We start from the raw sequence: 22,866 nt of genomic DNA, 5'->3' as shown, positions 1-22,866 counted from the left end.
AGGAGTAAGTCCTTTCTTCATACAACTTATAGACACATTCCTTTCAAATTAAAAACATTTTAACCAGATTAAACCAACTTCCCTTTCGCACTTTGCTACAAAATTTGAAATGTCTTATTTTTAAGATTTTATTCATTTGACACACAGAGAGAGAAACAGAGAAAGAGAGAGAGAAAAAGTATATGCAGGGGTAGCGGGAGAGGGAGAAGCAGACTTCCCACTGAGCAGAGAGCCCGATGCGGGGCTCGGTCCCAGGACCCTGGGATCATGACCTGAGACAAGGGCAGATGCTTCACCGACTGAGCCACCCAGGTGCCCCTGAAATGGCTTTTTAACACTTGCACTCGTCCATGGAAGTGAGGAATTTGAAGCATTTGACCAGCAGTAATCTGAATGTTCACACAAAGCAGATTCGACAGAATTCAGAAAACTCGCTGCATCTGAGACTGTTAGTTTTGCATTCAAGAAGGCTAATGGCACTTCCTACAGCTGGTGGATGATTCACCCGTAAAGCAACCTGCGGAAGTGGCGCCGTGGGCTCGACAACACGGCACTGTCGTAAGAGAGAGCACAGACAGAGGAAGAGGCAAGTTCTAGGGAAAGAGAGCACTCACTTCCCATTCAGAAGAACACACGGTCTTAAAAAATACCACCAAGAAGTGAGGGGGAAAAAATCGCTTCCTCGCAGCTCGCAGGAGGAATGAAGCGTGCCTTGAAATTTAGAAACTCGGTCTTTAATATCTGAGCTGATGTTACCCATAGCTCAGCATGGCACGATCACTGAACTGCTCACAGATTAACTACAAAATTTCTCCATCACTGAGCATTCCCACTCCTGTATTGGGCTGTACTTCCATAGAAGCAACACAAGGTCCACTTTAGTTGTTAAAGCTATAAATGTGCATGTCCGTCCCACCACTTGTGTATCAAAATAACACATAGCCTGTTCTTTATATAATAAACCAATAAAACCATAAAAGACAAGAAATGCAGAGTTGCTTAAATAATTCGAGAATCTATCCAGGGATCAGAGCTTCCTGGCCTGTTGAGAGAGCAACATTTTTCTAGAAAATCAACCTGAGAAACTGCAAAGGTGTGATTTTATTCGATGAAATATTAAAATACACCATATTAGGATTAATGGAAAACATGGTTTACACTGATTAAAAGAAATACTCTGAAGGTTATCTCAACTCCAACAGGAGGTACCAAATAGCTTTCAAGAAGAAAGTAATAATAAGAACATCACCCAAGCAGAGACATAAACATTTGCTACTGTCAAAAACCAGGGCAAGAGGATCAACGGTTGAACTAAAAAATTAAAAAAAAAAAAAAATCCTTTTACTTTGAACATACTTCTCTCATCTCTACAATCCAATACATTAAAAAGGTAATTTATTGATAGCCAATGTAAAGTAAATTATAACAAATAATTAGGGAAACAAACCTGTTGTGAGAATCCACAGAAGAACTGGTACAAAAATTGTGGCAAAATGAAACAAAGGTTCTGGAAAAAAAAATGTAAAGAAGGGTTAATGTTTTCACTTGAACTTTGTTAACTAACACAGGATATCGTACTCCAAATAGTCTACGGTCAATCCCAAGTCTTTTAATATCATAACACAATAAATCTCGATTAGAGTTGCAAGCAAACAACTCAAAGACAAATGATTAATTCATATTAATATCAACTTCTGCCTTACCAAGCAGAAAGAGGATCTCACTTAATGAGAACCTCTTGCCATTCTTTCTTAAGGGAAGAGATGAGCTCATAAAAATACAAACATTTAGGTATTACCCTTTAAATGCCAATTTGATTTGCAAAATCAACACAAGGTAGACTGACATAAAGCTCTAAGTGTACAAGTAAAGTCAATTAGTGCCAATGAACAGCCAGGATACTGCTACAGTGTCTGCAGACTCTAAAAGTATCAACTAATGCTTTACTGTCTTTATTACTGCCTCATCAAATAACTGGCATATTATTATTGATCACCTAATTATAGGCAAAGACGGTATTGTGGGTAATAAAAAAAAAGGGGGGGGGGAGAACAGAACAAAGCTTCTTACTCCGAAGGGACTTATTTAATTGGGAGAATACTAAAAACAAACAGGAAAAAAATAAAAGCTGAGAATTCACAAGACAGAAAAAGCCACTAGGTAGGACTATAAATACTGAAATTATGGGGCGCTTGGGTGGCTCAGTTGTTAAGCAGCTGCCTTCAGCTCGGGTCGTGATCCTGGGGTCCTGGGATCGAGACCAGCATCAGGCTCTCTGCCCAGTGGGAAGCCTGCTTCTCCCTCTCCCACTCCCCCTGCTTATGTTCCCTCTCTCACTGTCTCTCTCTTTGTCAAATAAATAAATAAATCTTAAAAAAAAATTAACATCTTCAGGCAAAATCCCCAGAACCAGTCTTTTCAAACGAGTGCCATCCGTCAGGGTAGGATGGGTCCTTACTTGAGTGCTGCTGTCACTTGTTCATGATGTCTCTGGATTTGTCTCTGGGTAGCACTTCAAGAGCCCATTTTTGGGCTGTATCAGTAAACTAGTCTCTTTCCTTCTGTCACACATTCTCACTTAGCTAATTTACCAGGCTAGGAGACTTGAAGCGGTTTTTAAAAATCCAATGCATCCTCGAAGGATGAAATCTGCCATAGCCGACAATATTTAAGTGAATATACTATAGGCTCTGGGGGAATGTTCCTAAAGAAAAGGGCTACACATGTACTGAATTAAGTCCTACAGCACGGTGTGCCAGAGCTCCCAAGGTCATCTCTTGTAAGGGTGACATGTGTATGCATCAATTTGGGGAGAATGCAGGACCATATTGAAAAAGTGTTCAGACTTTGGATGAGGCAGTATTCAGTGGGGATTATGGAGGTGCTTTGTGGGAAGGGGAGGTCTGACTCTGCCACGAGAATGTAAGTCCCCTGACAACAGAGGCTTTGCCTGTCTTACTCCATTATGAATCTTTAGGTCTTACAATGGTGCTTGACACATGGTAACACATTTGAACTTGTCTGTTGACTAAATAAATGAAGAAATTAGAACTTGAACAAGGTGTTAAAGATGGATAGGATATGCTGAGAGCAGGAACCAAGGCAAAGTGCATGTATTTTAAACATATAAGGTAGGACAAGGTCAGAACACGGGTGCCTTAAAAGACAGACTAATCCTCAGACAATGGAGAGTGAAGTTTCTAGAGGACAGGTTAAAGAGAGGCAGCTTCCTAAGGTTGACTTGGCCAAATTATGCAAGGTGCATGAATGGAGAAACAGAAGACAGGAAAACCCACCACTGAAGCGCTTCAGGAGTGAAGTAATTGTTATTTGAAGAAGCAATGGCAAGGTCAGAGGAAGGAAGAGGGTTCGAAGTATTAGAAACCACCTTGGGAAAAAAGACGGCAGTGGAAAAGCAATACTGACTGCTAAGTCAGTAACTAAGATGATAATGGGCGCAGAGATCCTATGAAGACAGAGGGCATCACCTACACAAATAATTTCCTACATTGCGAACAGGGATATGTTAATTACTGGCCACTGGTAAACAGCCATTTTAATGCCTGTTTTGTTTTCGTTAACAGAGCATCCCTTCCATCTGGTGGTAGGTGCGTGAATTGCAGGCCACAATCTTGAGGCACACCAGAGGTCAGGAACGGGACCAGAGAGCTAGGCAGATATTCCGGGCAAATCTTCAGGGAATGGCCTGGGGGGGTGGGGGTGGCGTGGGGGTGGGTAAGAGAACAACCAACCATCTGTCTCCAAGTGGGGCTGTTCAATGACTGAGGCTGAGGCCTGACAGACCCGAACTGTGATGTATGAAGAGTCCTGGACTGAGAGTAAATGACCCTATTATGGGAATCCGGCTCTGCCACCTCTGAGCTGAAGAGGGACCCACAAGTTTCATAAACTGTCTGAGCTCTGCTTTGCACATAGTTTAAATGAAAATAATAGTAAGTGCTCATAGGAGATTTGTGAGGACTAAGAAAATAGAGTGCTTTTGTCAACCAGCAAGGTATCTGACACATACTGGGTTAATCATCATTATCACCGTCATCTATGTTTGGCCTGGAGACCAGCTGATACTGGATGACGGGGTCTTAGCAGATCTGTAAACCTGGGGTCACACTTACATATGTACATATTTGTTTATTTTTTAAGATTTTTTTACTTTAGGGGCACCTGGGTGGCTCAGTAGGTTAAAGCCTCTGCCTTCAGCTCAGGTCATGATCCCAGGGTCCTGGAATGGAGCCCTGCATCGGGCTCTCTGTTCAGTGGGGAGCCTGCTTCCTTCCCTCTTTCTGCCTGCCTCTCTGCCTACTTGTGATCTCTGTCAAATAAATAAATAAATCTTAAAAAAAAAAAAAGTTTTGGGGCGCCTGGGTGGCTCAGTGGGTTAAGCCTCTGCCTTCGGCTCAGGTCATGATCTCAGGGTCTTGGGATCGAGCCCCACATTGGGCTCTCTGCTCAGCAGGGAGCCTGCTTCCTCCTCTCTCTCTGCCTACTTGTGATCTCTGTCTGTCAAATAAATAAATAAAATCTTTAAAAAAAAACAAAGTTTTTTTACTTTATTTTTTAAAGATTTTATTTATTTATTTGACAGAGACACAGCGAGAGAGAGAGAACGAGAATCGGGCTCTCCGCCCAGCAGGAAGCCTGATGCAGGGCTCGATCCCAGGATGCTGGGATTACGACCTGAGCCGAAGGCAGATGCTTAAAGACTGAGCCTCCCAGGTGCCCCTAAGATTTTATTTTTAAGTAGTCTCTACACCCAATGTGGGGCTGAAACTCACAATCCCAAGATCAACAGTCACACGCTCTACTGACGGTGCCAGCCAGGCACCCCAACACATTTTTTTAAAAACAATTTTGTAAGTAGGCTCCGTGCTAAACGTAGGGCTCAAACTCACAACCCTGTGTCATTAGTTGCATGCTGTACTGGTGGAGCAGTCAGGAGCCCCTCGCAGTTATGTGTGTCTTAGGAAACAGAAAGCTAGTAAGACCGGGGACTGATCACAGGAAACTGACACACGGAAACAGTAGCTGTGCTCTCCCTTCTGTGAAATACACGGCATGAAATCTAACTACCATAAAGGTCAGCATCATTTAACTTGCACACGAACTTGGTAATGTGCCTACAAACTAGAATTTGGTAAGAAAGTTCTTAATTCTATCCCCCGGTAGACAAAATTGAGTAGGCAGGCTCAGTCTAACGTGAACTCTAATGCTTGGTGATAAAAGAGAACCAAGGTATTGTTGGGGAGGGGACCTCAATGTCCAATCACAGGGGTTTGGGATCCCATACCATTATCGTGCTTTCGGTGAATAATTAACTGGGTGAGAAAATTGTTCACAATATATTATTAGGTGAAAAGGGCAAAGAGCAAATCAGTATGTTTTGGGACTGACTGCTAGTAAGTATGGGACTTCCTACGGGATGATGGAAATGTTCCGGAACATATAGTGGCAACGGTTGCTCATCATAGCAAATACACTAAAAGACCCCATATTGACAGAGACACAGTCTCTGTCTCTTTAAGTGTGTGATAGTGAATTTTGTTATGTGAAGTGTATCTCCATATAAAAATTGAAAAAAAAAAACCCCAGTAGTGTATAAAAACAACATAGGGGCACCTGGCTGTCTTTGTTGGTGGAACATGTGACTGATATTGGGGTCGTGAGTTAGGGCCCCAGGTTGGGTGTAGAGATTATTACTTGGGGGAAAAAAACACCAAAAAAACCCCAAACCCAAAAACACTGTAACACAATTTAATTTATATAGAACATGTCACATAAAAATGTCACCCATTGGTTCTCTCTGTGGATAGGATTATAATTACAGATGACCTCAAAACCTTCATTTTGGAAAGAGTTTTTTGCAAGAGGGATTTGAGAAGTATCACTGTTGCACAATTTTCCTTTTGATTAGAGCATTAACTCACTAAGCAAGATTCTCAGAGAACCTCATCTTTTTTTTTTTTATAGATTTTATTTATTTGACAGACAGAGATCACAAGTAGGCAGAGAGGCAGGCAGAGAGAGAGGAGGAAGCAGGCTCGCCGCTGAGCAGAGAGCCCGATGTGGGGCTTGATCCCAGGATCCTGAGACCATGACCTGAGCCGAAGGCAGAGGCTTAATCCACTGAGCCACCCAGGTGCCCCTCAAAGAACCTCATCTTGAGGAGAACACCATGCCAATGTTTTACGTACTTAAAAAATAATTAAAATCAATCAGGATTAAAGATGAAAGACCAAAATGGTGTACAAACAAAAACTTAACCTAACCCTATTTCAAATAAATAACATAACCACACTGAAATGGTGGAAAAGGAAAAAAAAATAACTCTGCATATAGTATTTTGACGATACACGCCAAGGCTAAAGACAAAAAGAAGTACATAACAAATATATCGCTCAAGTTAGTGTTCTTGGATTGAGCAAGTAAATAAACAACACTGAGGATAATGAGAACTGAGATTCTCACCAATGGAGAAAGGGATTACACATTAGGAAAAGAGGAAGGGCAGAATGAAACCTTGTGGTACTGGCTGGCATCAAAGGACTAGTATAAACTGAGATCACATTCTGGGTTCATACTGCTACCTACGATTCTGGCCCAACAAAGTTGTGTGTATGCACCACACATATATTCACAAATGTAACAGATCTGTGTATATCCTCATACATATTTCCTAGCTCTGTTCACCGACAAGGCCTAGAACCAAGGGCAGCTCCGAAGCAATGAGCACAATTGGCACAAAGACCTTGATTTCTAAAAGCCATTTGCCAACAAAAGGAAGCAGTGTTCCTTGGAGAAATGTCTGAATCCAGGACTAAAGCAGGAAAATTACAAGATGAGCCTAGAATATCATATGGAACCAGAAAACAAGTCTTCAAAAAAGGTTGGGGAGTGGGGGAGAGGAGAATGGGGAGTTGACACTCAGCAGATAAACGGTTTTAGTTTTGCACGACAAGTTTTACAGCTCTGTTGTACACCGCTCTACCTACAGTTAACAATACTGTATTGTACGTTTCAAAATCTGTTAAGCTGGCAGAGCTCATGTGAGGCATTCTTATCACTATAAAATAAAAAATAAAAAACAGTGGGGACATGTTGAAAGGACATAGGCTAAATTTGTGACAATCTTGAGTAAGAGAATAAGTAACAATAGTAATAAACTTTTAACTCATTGAATAAAGTATCTATTTTAGTAGCAGACTGCTCTTTTCCAATGAAATTACACAGATTACAGTTGAAGGGTCTTCAGACCCCCAAAACACCAGCAAGTGTTTTGGATAACTGAATCAAGTTATCTAAGTCAACATTATCCTGAGTGAGACATAGTGACAACACATGCCTCCTGATATGATGTGCTCAGCAGGTAACATTACTTCTACGGTATCGGTGCTGATTCTCACAGTAAGCAACCATTAGACAAACCCGCATTGAGGGACATTCTACAAACTGGCCAGTGCTCTTCAAAAATGTTAAGATCACAGAGACAAAGAAGATAGGAGTATTCCAGTGTAAAGAAGACTAAGGAGGTATGACAGCTAAATGCAGTCACGAGCCTGAAACGGACCACAGAGAGATTACCAGTGTGACCTTTGGCAAAATTCCAAAACTACAATGTAGACTAGTTAATAACGTGCCAATTACTTTCAATTTACGGATCTCGATAACTATGTTGTTCTCTAAGTGTTAACAGTAGATAAAGAGCATCTGAAAATTATTCCACTAATTTTGCAACTTTTTCAAAGTCTGAAATTATTTCAATGCAAAAAGCGAAAAAAAAAAAAACCAACTAAAAACAAACTATACTGAACAGAACAGAGGACAAGATATCAAGTTCTGGCCCATGTTGGCTTAAAATGATTTTCATACTTTAGATGTTAGTTCACCTTCACATATGTCAGGTTCATTAGGCATAAAATGAGGGGCTTGTACTGTATTCATGGGACTTCAGAGTGTGCTCTGTGCAATCTCTGGGCAAGACAAGGAGATTGAGAAAGGAAACAGCCCTTGACCCATCACCCTTCAATGAATGCAATTTTGCTTCTATTTGCTTTACCTGTACAACTGCACCTGAAAAGAGGACTCGGTAACTAAAAGGAGTAGTTCAGAAGACTGTTTAGGGTAAAAGGGAACCAACAATTGATATGATACAACCTGAATCTTGAAAACATTACTCTAATGAAATAGGCCAGACACAAAAGAGCACATATGATTTTATTTATATGAAGTTCTAAAACAGGCAACTCTAATGTGCATACTGCATTAACTAAACCAAAATTTATATGTTGTATGCTGTAAGTATCACTATATATTGGATAGCAATATAAATCAGATTAGTGACTGGTGCAAAGCAGAGGAGACTGGGAAGGAGCACGAGAACTTTCTGGGATGATGGTCACATGGTTGTATACATTTGTCAAAACAAAACCGTACACTTTAAATGGGTACATTTTATTGCATTTAAATTCCACTTCAAGAAAGCCGAGTTTAAAATTTCATCCTAAATTGCTCACATTAAAAGAAATTTCTAGTTTCTTTTTTTTTTTTTAAGATTTTTATCTATTTGAGAGTGCACACACAGGGGTGTGGGCGGGGGGGCAGCGGGAGAGGGAGAGACGCTCTAGCAGTCTCCCTGCTGAGTGCAGAGCCCAAAGCAAGGCTCGATCTCATGACCCTGAGATCAGAATCTGCGCTGAAATCAGGAGTTGGACGTTTAAGCAACTGAGCCATCAAGGAGCCCCAAGAATTTCTAGTTTCTGATTCATTAGATAGATCACCTGTGTTTTGGAGACCACAAATCTCAGTACTAAGACCGCAAAGGAACAGTGAAAGAAGGGAGGGAAATCCTATGCCCGAGCTGAACCACTACTGGTTTAGATGGTGAGAAGTCCAATTACAGATTATTTTGTTTCATACCTTATAGAAGAAATACTGTACAAGGTGTGCTATTCTCACATAATACAGGTGTCCGTGAGCCAAGAGCAGTTTCTTTAAATGTTTAAACTTCGGAACAGCATAATCGCTATTCCTGGCTGCTTGGCGGCCTTCTTTGCCTTTAATACCTGAAAATGAGAACATCTCCATGAGTGCTTCATAAAATAAACAACCTCCTCATTTGCCATTTTCACACTTTTAACTTGTTTATGTGGCACAGTTCACTTGTATAGTTTAAAATTCTTTTAACCAAAAAGTATTGTAACAGGGACAATGAATCTTACTAGTACAAAGTAAAATTTAGCTGGTAATTACTTATTTATAACACAAAATAAGACCATTAAACAAAATCATTGTTTTAATCATTACAAGGCAAAATTAAGGAAAAAAATTAAATAGGAATATTTACCTGAAAAAAGGCACTTAGTTAAGTGTGTACATGTACATGCCCCTAGATAAGGAGCTATATTTAAGAAACTCAGAGACCTGGGGTTTGTGGTTGAGGAGCTCAAAACTGGAGAGTTACAAGGAGATGGAGAAATCCTCTCACTGAATGAAACTGAGTAGTAGCCCAAGTGCTGCATGAGCTCAAGCAGCCTTCGGCCACTTCCATACTGAATAACCAATGAGTACACCTGTTGTATACCATTAGTTCTTCCCTTCCAAAAAAAAAAAAAAAAAAAAAAGGCTTGCTGGGGTGTTAGGATTGCTGCCTAGCAGCACCCTGACATGGAGAAAAATGGTACAGGCAGTAGAAAAAGCTGTTGTTACACACCAACACATAAATTCGACACCACAGCCCAAAGCACCCATGAATACTGCCATGTGGAAAACCAGCCATCCAACTGTCATTTTTTAGTCCCAAACAATTAAGAATCTCAGAAGATACAGTGCAGCAATGTAAGTAGGCGATGTGGCCAGGGGCAGAAAATCAGTAACACCATGCCCGCTGTCAAAGTGAGAGCTAAATGATCACTTGCACTGCCAGTAGGTTTGGGAAATTCACTTGACCTGGTTAATATAAAAATATCCTCTAACTTGGTATTGCTATGTTCCCACCATGGATAGGACTTTGGGATGGACAGGTTAGATGAGGATGTTCGTTCAATGAATAATTATCTTTCCCAAATTAAAATTCAAGATGAGTAACCACAACACTTCTCTCTCGAAGAGAAGACCATGTTAACTATAAGCGTTTCATTAGGTTGTTCTTACCTATTCCCACATGGGATTCCAAGATCATACTAACATCATTGGCACCGTCGCCTATCGACAATGTGATGGGGCTGCCTTTTAGGTTCTTCACCATTCTGACAATCTACACATTAAATACAAAAGAGGTACAGAAAAGGTCAACCAGAATGTGGAACTACGACATTGGGGGCATATGCCGCACTCATGCTTGTAAATGGAGAACTTGCAAACAAACAGAAAGGTGCTCGGTGCGTCTTACATACAACAGCCTTTAATTCAATTCTCAGAGGCAAAAGAACGAAGCATTTTAAATGTAACACCAGTGCCCACCTTGTTTTGGGCTCTATGCATACAGGAAGTATCTGAGAACCTTGTCTCCTACCTATACTAGAGGCCAACCTGTTTCCCTCTTTTGTCATTGCTTCACGTGTCCTTTTAGATGATGTGTTGAGTGGGACAGTGGAGACCAGAAAGCTGATCTGAAGTAACATGTATAGGGTTACTGGAATAGGCGTGGGAAATGAGAGAACGATGCTTCTAGAACCTTTCCATCTCTACTCCCTACAGATACAACCACTCCCTTTGGTGCATTCCCATATTCCCAGGGACTTCCCCAATGGTAGCCTTCCAGCTGCCAGCTACACTTTACTAAATCTCCCAATGCCCACGATGATTTCATCTCTTCCACAGGTAGCTTCGTTTTTAAATGCGGGCATCTTGAAGGTAGTGAGATGTGCAGAAAGTTCTGAGATAAGTGTATAAAGCCTGTCACTCTTCCTGGAGTGTCTCTTCAAGATGTGTCGGTGGCACAATGCAGCTCACTGCTGTGTTCGTGGCAGGTAGCGAATGAAAGAAATCATCTCCTGGTGGAGTCACGTGTGGAGGTATATTGGGTAAGCAGCCGGCCTCCCACCCCACGTTTTAGATAACGACTGCTTTATGCGTCCCCCCTCAAAACTGTCTAGAATCTGGCAGCTTTAAAATAGTGTATATAATGCAGAAGCTAACTAATGCCTTGCAGAAATTCTGTCCTCAGAATTGCTTTCACCAGTTAGCATAAATAAAATCCATGTTCAACATGACTGATTAAAAATAACGGACACGAGGCTAAGCCACCCCACAGTCTTTTCTTTAAACAAAATCCAGTTATGTTTTAGTTGTACTAAATAGTGTACAAAACCCCCCACGTCCAATTCCATGTAACACAAAAACGCTGTTACTGTGAAATGCCAGATTTCCTCTATTCCCTCCCCACAACTTGGTTCTTTTTAAAAAATTTTAGAGACTCTCAAAAACAATCTGTAAATGAGTCAAAGACAAACTTAAAGAACCCACACTCAATTTGTATTTGATGAGCTACAATTCTGGTTAACCTAATTGCACCTGTGAAACTTGTGCAGCAATGACTTGCACCTCAAAGAAGAGAAAGTGCAGCCAGGAAAGGTCTAGGGAAGGTGATAAAATTAGCAAGGTTGACAGCTCCTGCCTGAAAATATAGATTAAGAAGATTAAAGGTCGTCTTTGTAGAAAGATGAAAAGATATATAGTCGTGGACTATAAAATCATGAAAGATTTAGATAGGTAAACATGGTTTTTCTAATTGTTTTCTTTTTTTATTTTATTTATTTATTTATTTTTTACCAAGCCCCAGGTCACCCGGATTAAGAACTTCTCTTCATGCGAAAGAAATCAATGTGCCAAAACCTATTTATCGATCAGCTGCAACTGCACACAATACAATGTGCAATGTCATGTGCAAACATCCAAGAAAGAAGGCTGGTCACACACCTTAAGAAACATCTAACAGACGAGCAGACACGGGGAATAAATACAAGAATATTAGATAATCAGATTAAGGATAAACACTAACAGTGTGAGGTACCTGTCCAAGGGTAACATTGTAACATTATCGTCTAAGTTGTCCACATAAAAAGGCTCAAGATGGCAGAGAAGAGAGGGGATACTACATGCTCGAGTCATCAGGAATGACTTTACAGAAGGAAGAGTAATTTTTATCTAAATCATGAACGATGGTTGAAGATCTGTGTGGAAGGGGAATTGGGGACCCGAGGAGTATTCCAGAGACAGGGAATGGCATGACCTAAGGCACACAGCGAGGGTAAGTACAATCTATGCTCAGCAGACAGACAGGCTTGACCAGATCAATGAGTTTTCATACACAGGGCATGGACCGCTACATCCGGGTCCAGATCAACAGGGAGCGAGAATATGAACGTGGTTGCAGGGTGCAGGAGAAATAGGAAGAAAAAGCAAGATTGCGGGCAAAGAGCCAAGCTAGGTGGCGAGTTACAGGTGGAGTTCAATGAACTGTTAAACGCCTGCATCTGCCAAGAAAGAATAGACAAAAAAAACAATGTATCAGAAAATGGACAGAATTTGGTGACGGAAACCACGTGGGAGGGTAAAGCATGGGGGAGTCACCACAGATTTCAAGGCTCTGAATCTAGAAATCCAAAAGTACAGTGAGCTCAGTAACCCATGCGGGAGAAGACAAGAAAGAAGATGGGCTCTAAAGAAAGTTGAGTTGAGATGGTTATGACAACACCCAAGCAGGCACGTTCAGTAAACAGCTGGAGAAGTGAAGTAGAAGCCCAAGCATTTGGACTGGAGAAGGGACTGGAAAATCACCTACGTGGGCCTGACAGGGGAGCAGTTGACAGCTTAGAAGACGGGACTACAGAGAAGGAGATAAAACAGGTCAAGGACTGAGCTACAGGGAGGCTCTGTATCCTGGCCAGGAGCAGCTCGGAGCAGTATGGGGTCCGCAATTCAAGTATCTCCTGGGCCGCGGAGTAACCAGAATCCCAGTGAGCAATTCGAGCAACAGATCATAAAAGAGAGACTGCCTCTGACTAAAGGGACAGATTTCTGTGGAGACGGTTCTGGCAGGATCGACTTCCTCAATTGGGGCTAACCAAGGCTCTGAAGGTTGAAGGAAAAAAAAAAAAGAAGAAAAAAGAGGAGGAGCACGTGATCGTGGTGGGGAGTGAGAGTGAGAAGAAAGCAGAGACAATACCGTAAATTAGGATGGGCCGCGTGTGCACGTGTGTGAAGTAGGGAGCAGAGTTTGTGTAAAGGACAAATCAAGGACACAGCCATTCCCTGGTCTCGAGCGAGCAGCCCAAGAACACGAAGAAGCAACACTAAGTCTGGAACTGACACTCTAAGGTTCTCTGCACCAAGAGCCAAAAAGTAAGGTGAGGCAGATCAATGTGGGGCTGGAGGAGCTGGGCAAAACGGCCTATGGGGGGTGGCCCTTAAATCGGGTTTAATTATGAGTCCAATTTCTTTAAGACCAAGAGGATTTCAGAGAGAATTCCAGACGTGGAAGCTGGCATGGGCACAGTAAGTGTGAGCGACACAGAGAGGGAAACAAGCAAGAGGAGTGGACGATTCCAGCTGGGTGCGGGAGGGACAGTGGACGCAGAGCAGAGACACACGATAAGGCCAACAGGGGTGAGCCTGAATGCCAGAGTCACCTGCCCTTCGTCCTCAGGGACTAGGAGACTATGAAAATATCTGAGTAAGAATATATAACGGGAGAAGTGGTGTTTTAACAAGACTCATTTGGGAGCATGGCAAGAGATTGAAGCGGGAAGGGCGAAAGCCAGGAGACTGACAAGGAGGCTAAATCAGAGTCCATGCGAAGTCACAGGACTTGGACTGGGATGGAATGGAAGGTTTAGGAAGACGGCAGCCGAATGAGAGCTATGACAAAAGGTACAGTGACCAGATACAGAGCGAATGAGAAGAGAAGGGTCAGAGGTCATTTGGTGACTTAGGGAGCAAAAAAAATGTGGTGCCGGTGACAAGAATAATGAAGAGAAGGGAGAAAAACATGGCCTGAAGGAGAAAATTCTAAGATCTGTCTTGGACACAGGAATTTAATATGACAGTGGGGATTCCATAGGAGCTAACAGGCAGCTCGAGGTAAGAGATTTCGCATAAAGGAAAAGTCAGTACCAGACACTACCAATGAGAGCCCTAGAAATTCGTGTTTAGAGGGGCAGGCTGTAAGTGAAAAGCAGAAGGAAGACTTAGCCCCAGCGAAAAACGATAATTAGTGAGAAGTGAGAAGATGACACAAAATATAAAGACATTAGGTTGCCAAGTAGGACAAAAAAAAAAAAAAAAAGAGTCAAGATTGTGGACTAGACAGAAACTCAGGGAGGCACGTTTTAAGGAGGACAGGCCGGTAGTGTTACCTGTGGCAGAGAAACAAAGAGGACAACAAAAGTCAGTGCGACGGATTTGGCAAGGTCAGCGCTCCCCTCCAGGCGAGCCAACGGACGTGATGACGTGACGGGAAGACAGAACACACGGGCTAACGTCCCAGGGGGGCGAGAGGCAGCGGGATGGAGGCAGCTCGCACCAAGCACTCATTAGAGAAGCCTGGAAGGCAAGGAAGGAACTGGACAGCCAGCTTGAGGGGACAAGAAGCATGGGGTCCCTTTACACTGGTGGGCAGACCTCTGAATTGGACCGCGGAGAAGCAGCAGTCTGGGAAGATGTAATAAGGTAGAAAGGGCTCTTAGAAGGAACAAAAGGGAAGTGAACATTTGCACACACGTGTACAGAAAGCCCCAGAATGGACCACAAACTCCTATCCGGTTACCTGGGCTTTCTGTAACGGCGCCATCCGGCAGCAGAGCACAGCAGTGCACTTCATGCAGATCTGCAAGAAAATGCTTTTGTAATTGTTAGAACTGGAGTCTTGACTAGAATTTAGTATGAGTGACAACGTGGAGCCATCGATGATTAATCCGTATTCCTGATGTTCTGTCCATGCTCTGGAAAAGAAAAACAATGCTATAATTGAATCTCCCATATAGGAGATTAGAAGCCTGATTGTGTTTAAAACCACAAAGAGGAGGGTCCTGCATAAGGGCCATCATTAGTCTGGTTCCCAAACCTATGAACAGTAGAGAAGCAACTGTCTCTAACAATGGCACAAGCGAGACTTTTCCATGACATCTTTTGAGACTCGAGCTGCCCATATAGATTCTAAGTTCTAAAAGGTTTAAAAATAACAGACATTCAGCAGCTGGTCTCTGTGTAAGAAACTCAAGGCGAACTGTGGAAAATTACAGATCAATCAGTCAAACTCTGATATGAAGTCAAATCGCCAATCTGAAAACTTCTTAATAATATAAGAAAAAAGACAAAATGGCTTTGGGTATACAAATCACAGAAGAATTTTTTTCTGAATGACAAAACCTGTCAACAAACCTGGCTTCTCAAAAATGATGGAGAGCCTAAGAGACACAGTGTTCATTAAAAACTCCCGTATAATAATGATGTATGTTCCTTAAATCAGTATCATTTTATACTGGATTGGTAATGATACCCATTAGAATCATCGGGACAGCTTTAAAAAATTGTCCATGCCTGAGGTCTATTCCCAGACGAATTATTTCAGAGTATCTTTGCCAGTGCTTGTTAATTTATAGGTTTATGTTTTAGCAAGCTCTGTAGGTGATCCTCATGCATAGCCAGGACGACTAAGAGATATTAGGTGCCAGGAAATACAAACAAAACAGGTGCAACTACTTAAGAAAAAATATGGGAGGGGCTCCTGGTCAAGTGACCAGGAATCAAGTGACCAACTCTTGGTTTCGGCTCAGGTCATGAACTCAGAGAGCGAACCCCGTGTCTGGCTCTGCTCTCCCTCTCCAACCCCCCTCCCTGCCCTGGCGTGCATGCCCTCTCTCTGTCTCTAAAATCAATCAATCGATCTTAAGAAGAAAAAAAAAATCACAACCATAGGGCAGAAAACTGACAACTGAGAAAATTCTCCCAATTAACATTTCATTTTTTCATAATTAGGAAAAAATAGCGATTAATCAATCTTTCTCGGGGAATCTTGGATGCCATTGGAGCACCAGTGCAGTCGAAGTATTAGACACAGCACGATCTCATTACTGATTCAGTTGTCTAATTTTAGGCTTCCTGAAGCTTAAGGTTTTAGAGAATCTTGTTAAAACTCCTCTGAGACTTTTGTCCGAGTGTGGATTCGGACTCACTAGGTTTGTGGTGGGACAGGAGATTCTGCGTTTCTGACAAGCTTCTAGTGATCAGGGAGCTGCTGTCCAATGGACCAAACATCTGAGGGGTGAGAGCCTCGTGGGCCTCCTCCTTCCTCATTCCACGTTCCCTTGGTGTATACTGACACTGCGGTATTTTCTACTTGTCCATATTCTGCTTCATAATTTGAGAAGCATGTTTTATTCACTAATTAAAGAGATATCAATCATGTGCTCTCCTTTGCTCCTCTACTCAGAGAACAGTGGCTCCCTCCCTAACAAATCCAGCAATATTTATAAGCATCAAGTCTAAGTAGGACACGCAGGAAGAACGGGAAGAATCATTAACTCATCTTCCCTGGGAGAGCACAGAAGTATTCGGGAGAGAATATGCACAACGAGCCAGGTACTAAACGGCTAACAGCCCGAGGACCAAAAGTGAAACGGAACTGGGCAGAACGAGGTGAGGGGAGAGAAGGTGCTGGGGTGCACTAGGAAAGCAAGGTGCAAAGGTCATTCGAGGCGTTCGCTGCGACCTCATTCTGGATGTAATGGAGAACCGCTCATCTAGCAGAGGGCCTTGGGAATTCAAGGCACGAGCTGCTCAAAAGAAGCAGAAGCAACAAAAGGGATTCTGGGTCTGATGCTTACTTATAGAACTTGAGGGAAGTCTGGGCCCAACTCCAAACGGATGAACCACAAGAGGGAATGTTCTGAGATGGTGAGTTCAGTTTTTCAGAGGCCCTGGCCTTTACAAAAGGGCCCCGGAGCCGCTCAATGGTTCTATGGACCATACTGTGTTCCATGTCTCCCCTCCTTTCCGAGTCTATGTTGAAGCTCGAACCCCCAGTCGGGGCGGTGTCTGGAGATGGGGCCTGTGGGAGGTGGAGTCACTACAGTGGAGCCCATGGCACGAGATGAGTGCCCTTGTAAGAAGAGACACCAGGACTTCATCTCTCTGTGCCGTGGAAAGACACAGTGAGAAGGTAGCTTTCTATAAGCCGGAACTCGACTCCAGAAATAGAAGTAAGTTTCTGTTGTTTGAGCCACTCATAACATTTTGTTATGTTAGCCGGAACGGATTAAGACATATGGACGAGTAAAATGTAATCTGGACTGCCTTTCTACATACCATTTGGCTAAAGGAAGAAAACATTTATGAGCGGCAATCGTAAGACTGCGTTTGCTCTCACTGATGCCCAAGTGCCAGGAGGACAAGAGCTGGTTCAGAATGGGCCACAGCCTCATGAGCGCGGGGAAGACATTTGTAAAGCCTGTTTATGCACTAGACACAAGGGTCCCAAGAGAGCATAGTTGTTAAAAAGCCTGGGCTCTGGAATTGGACAGACTCGTTCCCCGCCCCCCCTTATTAGCTGTGTGATCTTGAGTAAGTTACTGCATCTCTCTGAGCCTTACTATCTGTAAAGTGAAGAAAATAAGACAGCCTTACTGGGTTGTGATGAAGACCAAGTGAGAATAATTACATAAAGTGCTAAATACGGTTCCTGAAACAAAGGGTATGCTCAAAAAAATGCAAAGTACTTTCAGCTACGGGTCTTTGGATTTAGCGTGGGGACATCCTGCGGCATTCCAGAAGAGGCAGTTGATTTGCTGATGGCCATAGTAAATTCTAGAAACTGGTTTAGACAAGGCTAAGCCTTGGTCAGTGATCTCTGGGCATGGAATTATTATGCATGAGAGGTTTTCCTCAAGACCCTTAAATCCTACAAGTTCTTCCCAAGCAGCTCGTTGAAAGCAGAGTTGAAGTCATGTTATTAACAGGTATTCGGTTCCCTTCACGGTTCTGGGACTTGAAAATCTACAGAGAAAACGGCTCTAGGACCTCATATGACAGGGCGACTGTTAGAGATCGGGTTCCCTGCGTTCAATTTAAGAGGCCACAAGAAGGAGTGTTTTTTCTTGACACGGACCAGGCCAGGGTATCAGTGCTAAATCCCCAAACCCTAAACACGAAAGACTGAACCACTTTTCTAAATCTTGAGAAATACACGATTTTCTTTTACATTAAAAGAGACGCAGAAAGTGCCAAATAACCTCAAATGAGCCATCGGCCAAGTCCTCAGGGAAGGTTTTAACTTACAAGGATAAAACACCTGCAAACAAAGAATGATCAATCACAGAAAACAGCCTTCCGCACGAACAGCCGGGAGTTACATTTCTACCCATGCCTAAGTATAAGAAACCGATGCACTTTCTTACTTTTTAAGGCTTCTAGTACTTTTAGGAAAATCATGCAGCAACTTCTTACGATATTCTATCAACAGTTCATGTAACCGATCTTCTTTCCTTTCACTTTCTTCGATGGTTTTGGTGGTCAGTTCCAAGAGCTCCGTGCTGGTCTGGAAGAGGCGGCACGCGTAACAAGTGGACTTGGCCGTCTCCATCTTGTCGCCGGTGAGCACCCAGACTTTCAGACCGGCCGAGTGCAGAGCTTCGATGGTCTCAGCTGCTTCATCTTGCAGCCTGGGCACAAAAGGAGCCCTTGTTATCCTCAAAAATTCCTGCAAGAAGGCTCGCGAGAGCAGTCCTATAACCCACGGCCATTCGGGAGTCCGGACGTTATCCGCTGGCCTCCCTACACACCCCCTACTCTTTCGGGGAGTGCGACCTCTGGCGTGGTCTGACTAACATGACGTTCCAGCAGGGAGGTTTGGAAAAGTTAACGACCTCTCTTTAGGCAACTGGTATCCACTGGCAGAATGGAGACTCCTCCCTCGTAGCTAAAATTTCATGAACTCACCGCATGTTCTCATTCACTGTCACTTTATTTCATTAAATTTTATATCTCAGCATACAAATACTTGACAAGGGGCAAAACGGAAAGGGCATTCTAGTGCGGTGTCGAGGGACGTTAGTGAATCCCCCTTGCTGAGCAGCTCTGAGAACAGGAAAGCCAATCAGCCCCAGAGAGAATTTAGGCATAAATCCAAAAGGCACGGAGAGAATACTACTTTCTTTGAGCTCCCTTTGGTCAGGGAATGAGAAAGATATTAGACTAAATGAATCCCATTAAAATTTCAAAATCTTCCAATGTGGCTGAAAAAAAAATGTATATAGATAAAACTTTTTTTTTTTTTTTTGGCTAAGTCTCATAAATTTGCATTTATAATTTCCTAAAAGCTCCTAAAATATTAAGAGTCTAAAATGTATTCTTTCAGACAGATCAACGATAGAGCCCTCCAATCCTGTCTAGTGCAGCTAAGCCTGGAGAGTTAAAACAAATTATTTGAAAGTATGCAAAAACATGCTCTAGCCTGCTGAACCAGGCTCGAATGAGCTCTCACGTTATTTGCTCTAACTCGAATTTCCTTTCCGTTCATTTCTGTCTGCCAAAACCTTATCAATTCTATCGGGCACCAGCTCAAAGGATGCCTCTAGCACAAAGCTCTCAATATATCATGAGACTTATGCAGATATTTGTAAAATAGGAAATTCAAGGTGTAAACATGCAAAAGATCTCGAGATGACAGATTCATTCTTCTAAGCCACAAATATTTCACTTAAAAAAAAATTAATTCTCACGGATGGCTCAAAGTCTGGTCTAGCAACAGATCTGAATAGAAGATTTCAAAATTTGAGAATAAAATTACCAATCTGGACAGAAACCACTCTAAATGGTCATTAAAATGACAAGAATATCATTTTCTAATTACTTGTCTTCCACTGCAGTGGCTCCAATTAAATTCATGTTTGTTTCAATATCATCAAAAACTTTTTCCATTTTTTCTTCTCTGTCTTGTAGGGCCATTTTTGCCTCTATGAGCTGTCTGTTAATTCTTTCATAATCATCTGGAGTGATTTCTTTGAAGGCTACACAAAGTGTCCGATATCCGTCCTAGAAATAAAGATCTCTAGTTATCCAAGGAATTGGGAGAAAAATTGCACAGTCCCTTCAAATATCATTTCACTGTACAAAGAAATCCTGATATATGTTTAGTTAAAAAAAACCACTAACAGATTGCAAGTAAACAGGTAGCATTCAAATAGGTTCAGAATAACAAAATACTAGCTCTTAAAGAAAAGAAAGCAGAATATAAATGAAAGATTCTTGAAAAGTCTTCAAGTCTGCAAATTCTGCACAGAAATTTGCTCCAGGATAACGTTTTACATTACAGTAAGGAAAACAGTATTACTAAATCCCCCAATATAAAAATCGACTATAAAAAAGAAGCTAAAATTCAGGGACGCCTGGGTGGCTCAGTTGGTTAAGCAGCTGCCTTCGGCTCAGGTCATGATCCCAGCGTCCTGGGATCGAGTCCCACATCGGGCTCCTTGCTCCGCAGGGAGCCTGCTTCTCCCTCTGCCTCTGCCTGCCATTATGTCTGCCTGTGCTCGCTCTCTCCCCCTCCCTCTCTGATAAATAAAATCTTAAAAAAAAAGAAGCTAAAATTCATTTAAACATTTAAATAGAAATCCCATCAAACAGTCATCTGTAGCATTTCTAGAAGGATGTAGGCTCACCATGGCATTACGTTCCACATGGGCTTTCGTTAACTCAATTTCATGATTTTGCACCCTGGGGAAGACCGCTGAGTCTGCTCCTTTACAAAAGAGAAGGATGTCTCCTAAAATAAGCAAAAAACCAAGGGCTCAACTTAGAATTTTAAGACTGGTATTGGGATTTTAATAACAGGAACTACTTTTTTAAAAGACTGTATTTATTTATTTGACAGAGAGAGATCACAAGTAGGCAGAGAGGCAGGCAGAGAGAGAGAGGAAGGGAAGCAGGCTCCATGCCGAGCAGAGAACCCGATGTGGGGCTGGATCCCACTGGGATCATGACCTGAGCCGAAGGCAGAGGCTTTAGCCCACTGAGCCACTCAGGCGCCCCTAATAACAGGAACTATTAAGGTGGCCTCTCCCACTCAGCTACTGTGGATCCTGGGATGAGCCATCTCGACCTTCACTCTCGCAAGACAATGCCCATTACCTCTGAAGACCAGCATGGACACAGATAACTCAAGAGCGCACAACAAGTTCCTCTGCTAAACTGTACTTCCTTTCAGGGAATCATGGGAGACTGTACTTATGTCAAGGAGCTCCTTCTGAATTCTCTTTGAAAACGTTGCCAAGCATGTTTTAAAGTGCACACATGGCATTCTACTGATGTCAAGACCAAACCCAAGTGCAAATAAAATAAAAATCATTTTGAAAGAACTACAGAGGTTGCTTTAATGACAGTGGCTTGGAGTTTGTACCGGAAACTTGAAAATAGCACTGTAGAGTGCAGGTGTAAGTGTGGCTTTCTGTCAGTCCATGCAACCAGCAAAGGAGTCGCCGTTGAGCATTAAGAAAGACACTTTCCGGGCCGCCTGGGTGGCTCAGTGGGTTAAAGCCTCTGCCTTCGGCTCAGGTCAGGATCCCAGGGTCCTGGGATCGAGCCCCGCATTGGGCTCTGCTCTCAGCAGGGAGCCTGCTTCCTCCTCTCTGCCTATCTCTCTGCCTACTTGTGATCTCTGTCAAATAAATAAATAAAAATCTTAAAAAAAAAAGACACTTTATCTGTATAAAGCAAAATGCTGAGTTCAAGAAGTTAAAAAGAAGTGCAGCTGAGGTCAAGGCCCTTGGCAGACCACTTCCTCAGATGTCTCATCATTTGCAGTAGTGTGTAAGTGCATACATACAGACAGGTAAGATCACCAAATATCTCAAATGTTAAGTGGTTTTCTCTTTTAATTTTCTCTCACACATCCACACTGTGTTTAAAAGCCACAGGACAAATTTGGCATTCACAGAATGAAATCAATTTCATGACCTGGCAGTCACACTGCAAAGTATGAATAAAGGGGAAACGCTCCCTCCAGGGTTTGTTTGTATCTTCCCATTCTCACACTAAGGAATCTGGGATAGATTTAACACTAAAAGTGGGGCGCCTGGGTGGCTCAGTGGGTTAAGCCTCTGCCTTCGGCCCAGGTCATGACCTCGGGGTCCTGGGATCGAGTCCCACATTAGGCTCTCTGCTCAGCGGGGAGCCTGCTTCCCCCCCTCCACCGCCGCCTCTGCCTACTTGTAATCTCTGTCTGTCAAATAAATAAATAAAATCTTAAAAAAAAAATTAAAAGGCAAGTTACTAGGATATAAATCAAGGAAAATTTGAAAAACCATGTAGAGACAGTCACAGTCTCTCTCTCTCTCTCCGTGTCTGTCTGTCTGTCTCTCTCTCTCTCACACACATACACACACACACACAGAGGCATCTGGGAGCCCGCAAATAAGGCAGGAGTGCTCCCCTACGGCTCTGGTTCTATCCAAGCAGAAGGTATGTCAGCTACCACGGCTCCTCCAAAGGATGCGGGGGAACCCTGGGATGATGGTACCGGTTCCAGTGCCAAGGGCAAGCTTCCCCACTTGATCAAACAAACCCAAAGAGCCCAGCATGCTGGAGTGAAGCCACCACATCCTTTCCCAGCAATCTGGTCCTTAGTCATCCCTAGCCTGCCTGCTCCCTGGGAGTATAAAGCAGTGGGGAGTGAGGAAGGGAAGCACAGAGAGCCAGCAACTCTCCATACTCAAGAATTCTACTGCTAGTTAATCTCAAACCATCCCGCTGGACTGGGCTGCTGCATGCAGACATTACTGGTGATTCGTCATTACCATGAGTTATAAAAAAGTCACCCTTTCAGTTTCTGCCTGGACACTCAGGACTGAAGAGTAGAGT

At 42.8% G+C, this 22,866-nt stretch overlaps 1 protein-coding gene across 7 annotated transcripts in view; it reads right to left on the bottom strand.

Moving 5' to 3' along the window:
• ATP11C (ATPase phospholipid transporting 11C) overlaps positions 1 to 22,866 on the bottom strand; it is a 182,779-nt gene that overhangs the window by 33,541 nt on the left and 126,372 nt on the right. For all 7 annotated transcript variants that reach the window (XM_004773629.2, XM_045068219.1, XM_004773633.3 and 4 more), the window contains 7 exons: positions 20,670 to 20,773; positions 19,862 to 20,043; positions 18,408 to 18,671; positions 14,780 to 14,954; positions 10,165 to 10,267; positions 8,932 to 9,077; positions 1,448 to 1,507 (listed from right to left, as the gene is read on the bottom strand). In XM_004773629.2, coding sequence (XP_004773686.1) covers positions 1,448 to 1,507; positions 8,932 to 9,077; positions 10,165 to 10,267; positions 14,780 to 14,954; positions 18,408 to 18,671; positions 19,862 to 20,043; positions 20,670 to 20,773 — 1,034 coding nt within the window. The remainder of the gene's footprint in view (positions 1 to 1,447; positions 1,508 to 8,931; positions 9,078 to 10,164; positions 10,268 to 14,779; positions 14,955 to 18,407; positions 18,672 to 19,861; positions 20,044 to 20,669; positions 20,774 to 22,866) is intronic.

This window comes from Mustela putorius, unplaced genomic scaffold, assembly GCF_011764305.1.
Source record: "Mustela putorius furo isolate JIRA1106 unplaced genomic scaffold, ASM1176430v1.1 tig00003899_pilon_pilon_pilon, whole genome shotgun sequence".
In the NCBI taxonomy this organism is placed as follows: Eukaryota; Metazoa; Chordata; class Mammalia; order Carnivora; family Mustelidae; genus Mustela; species Mustela putorius.
The sequence above is the reverse complement of the archived record's forward strand: the minus strand, read 5'-3'. Positions and strand labels throughout refer to the sequence as shown.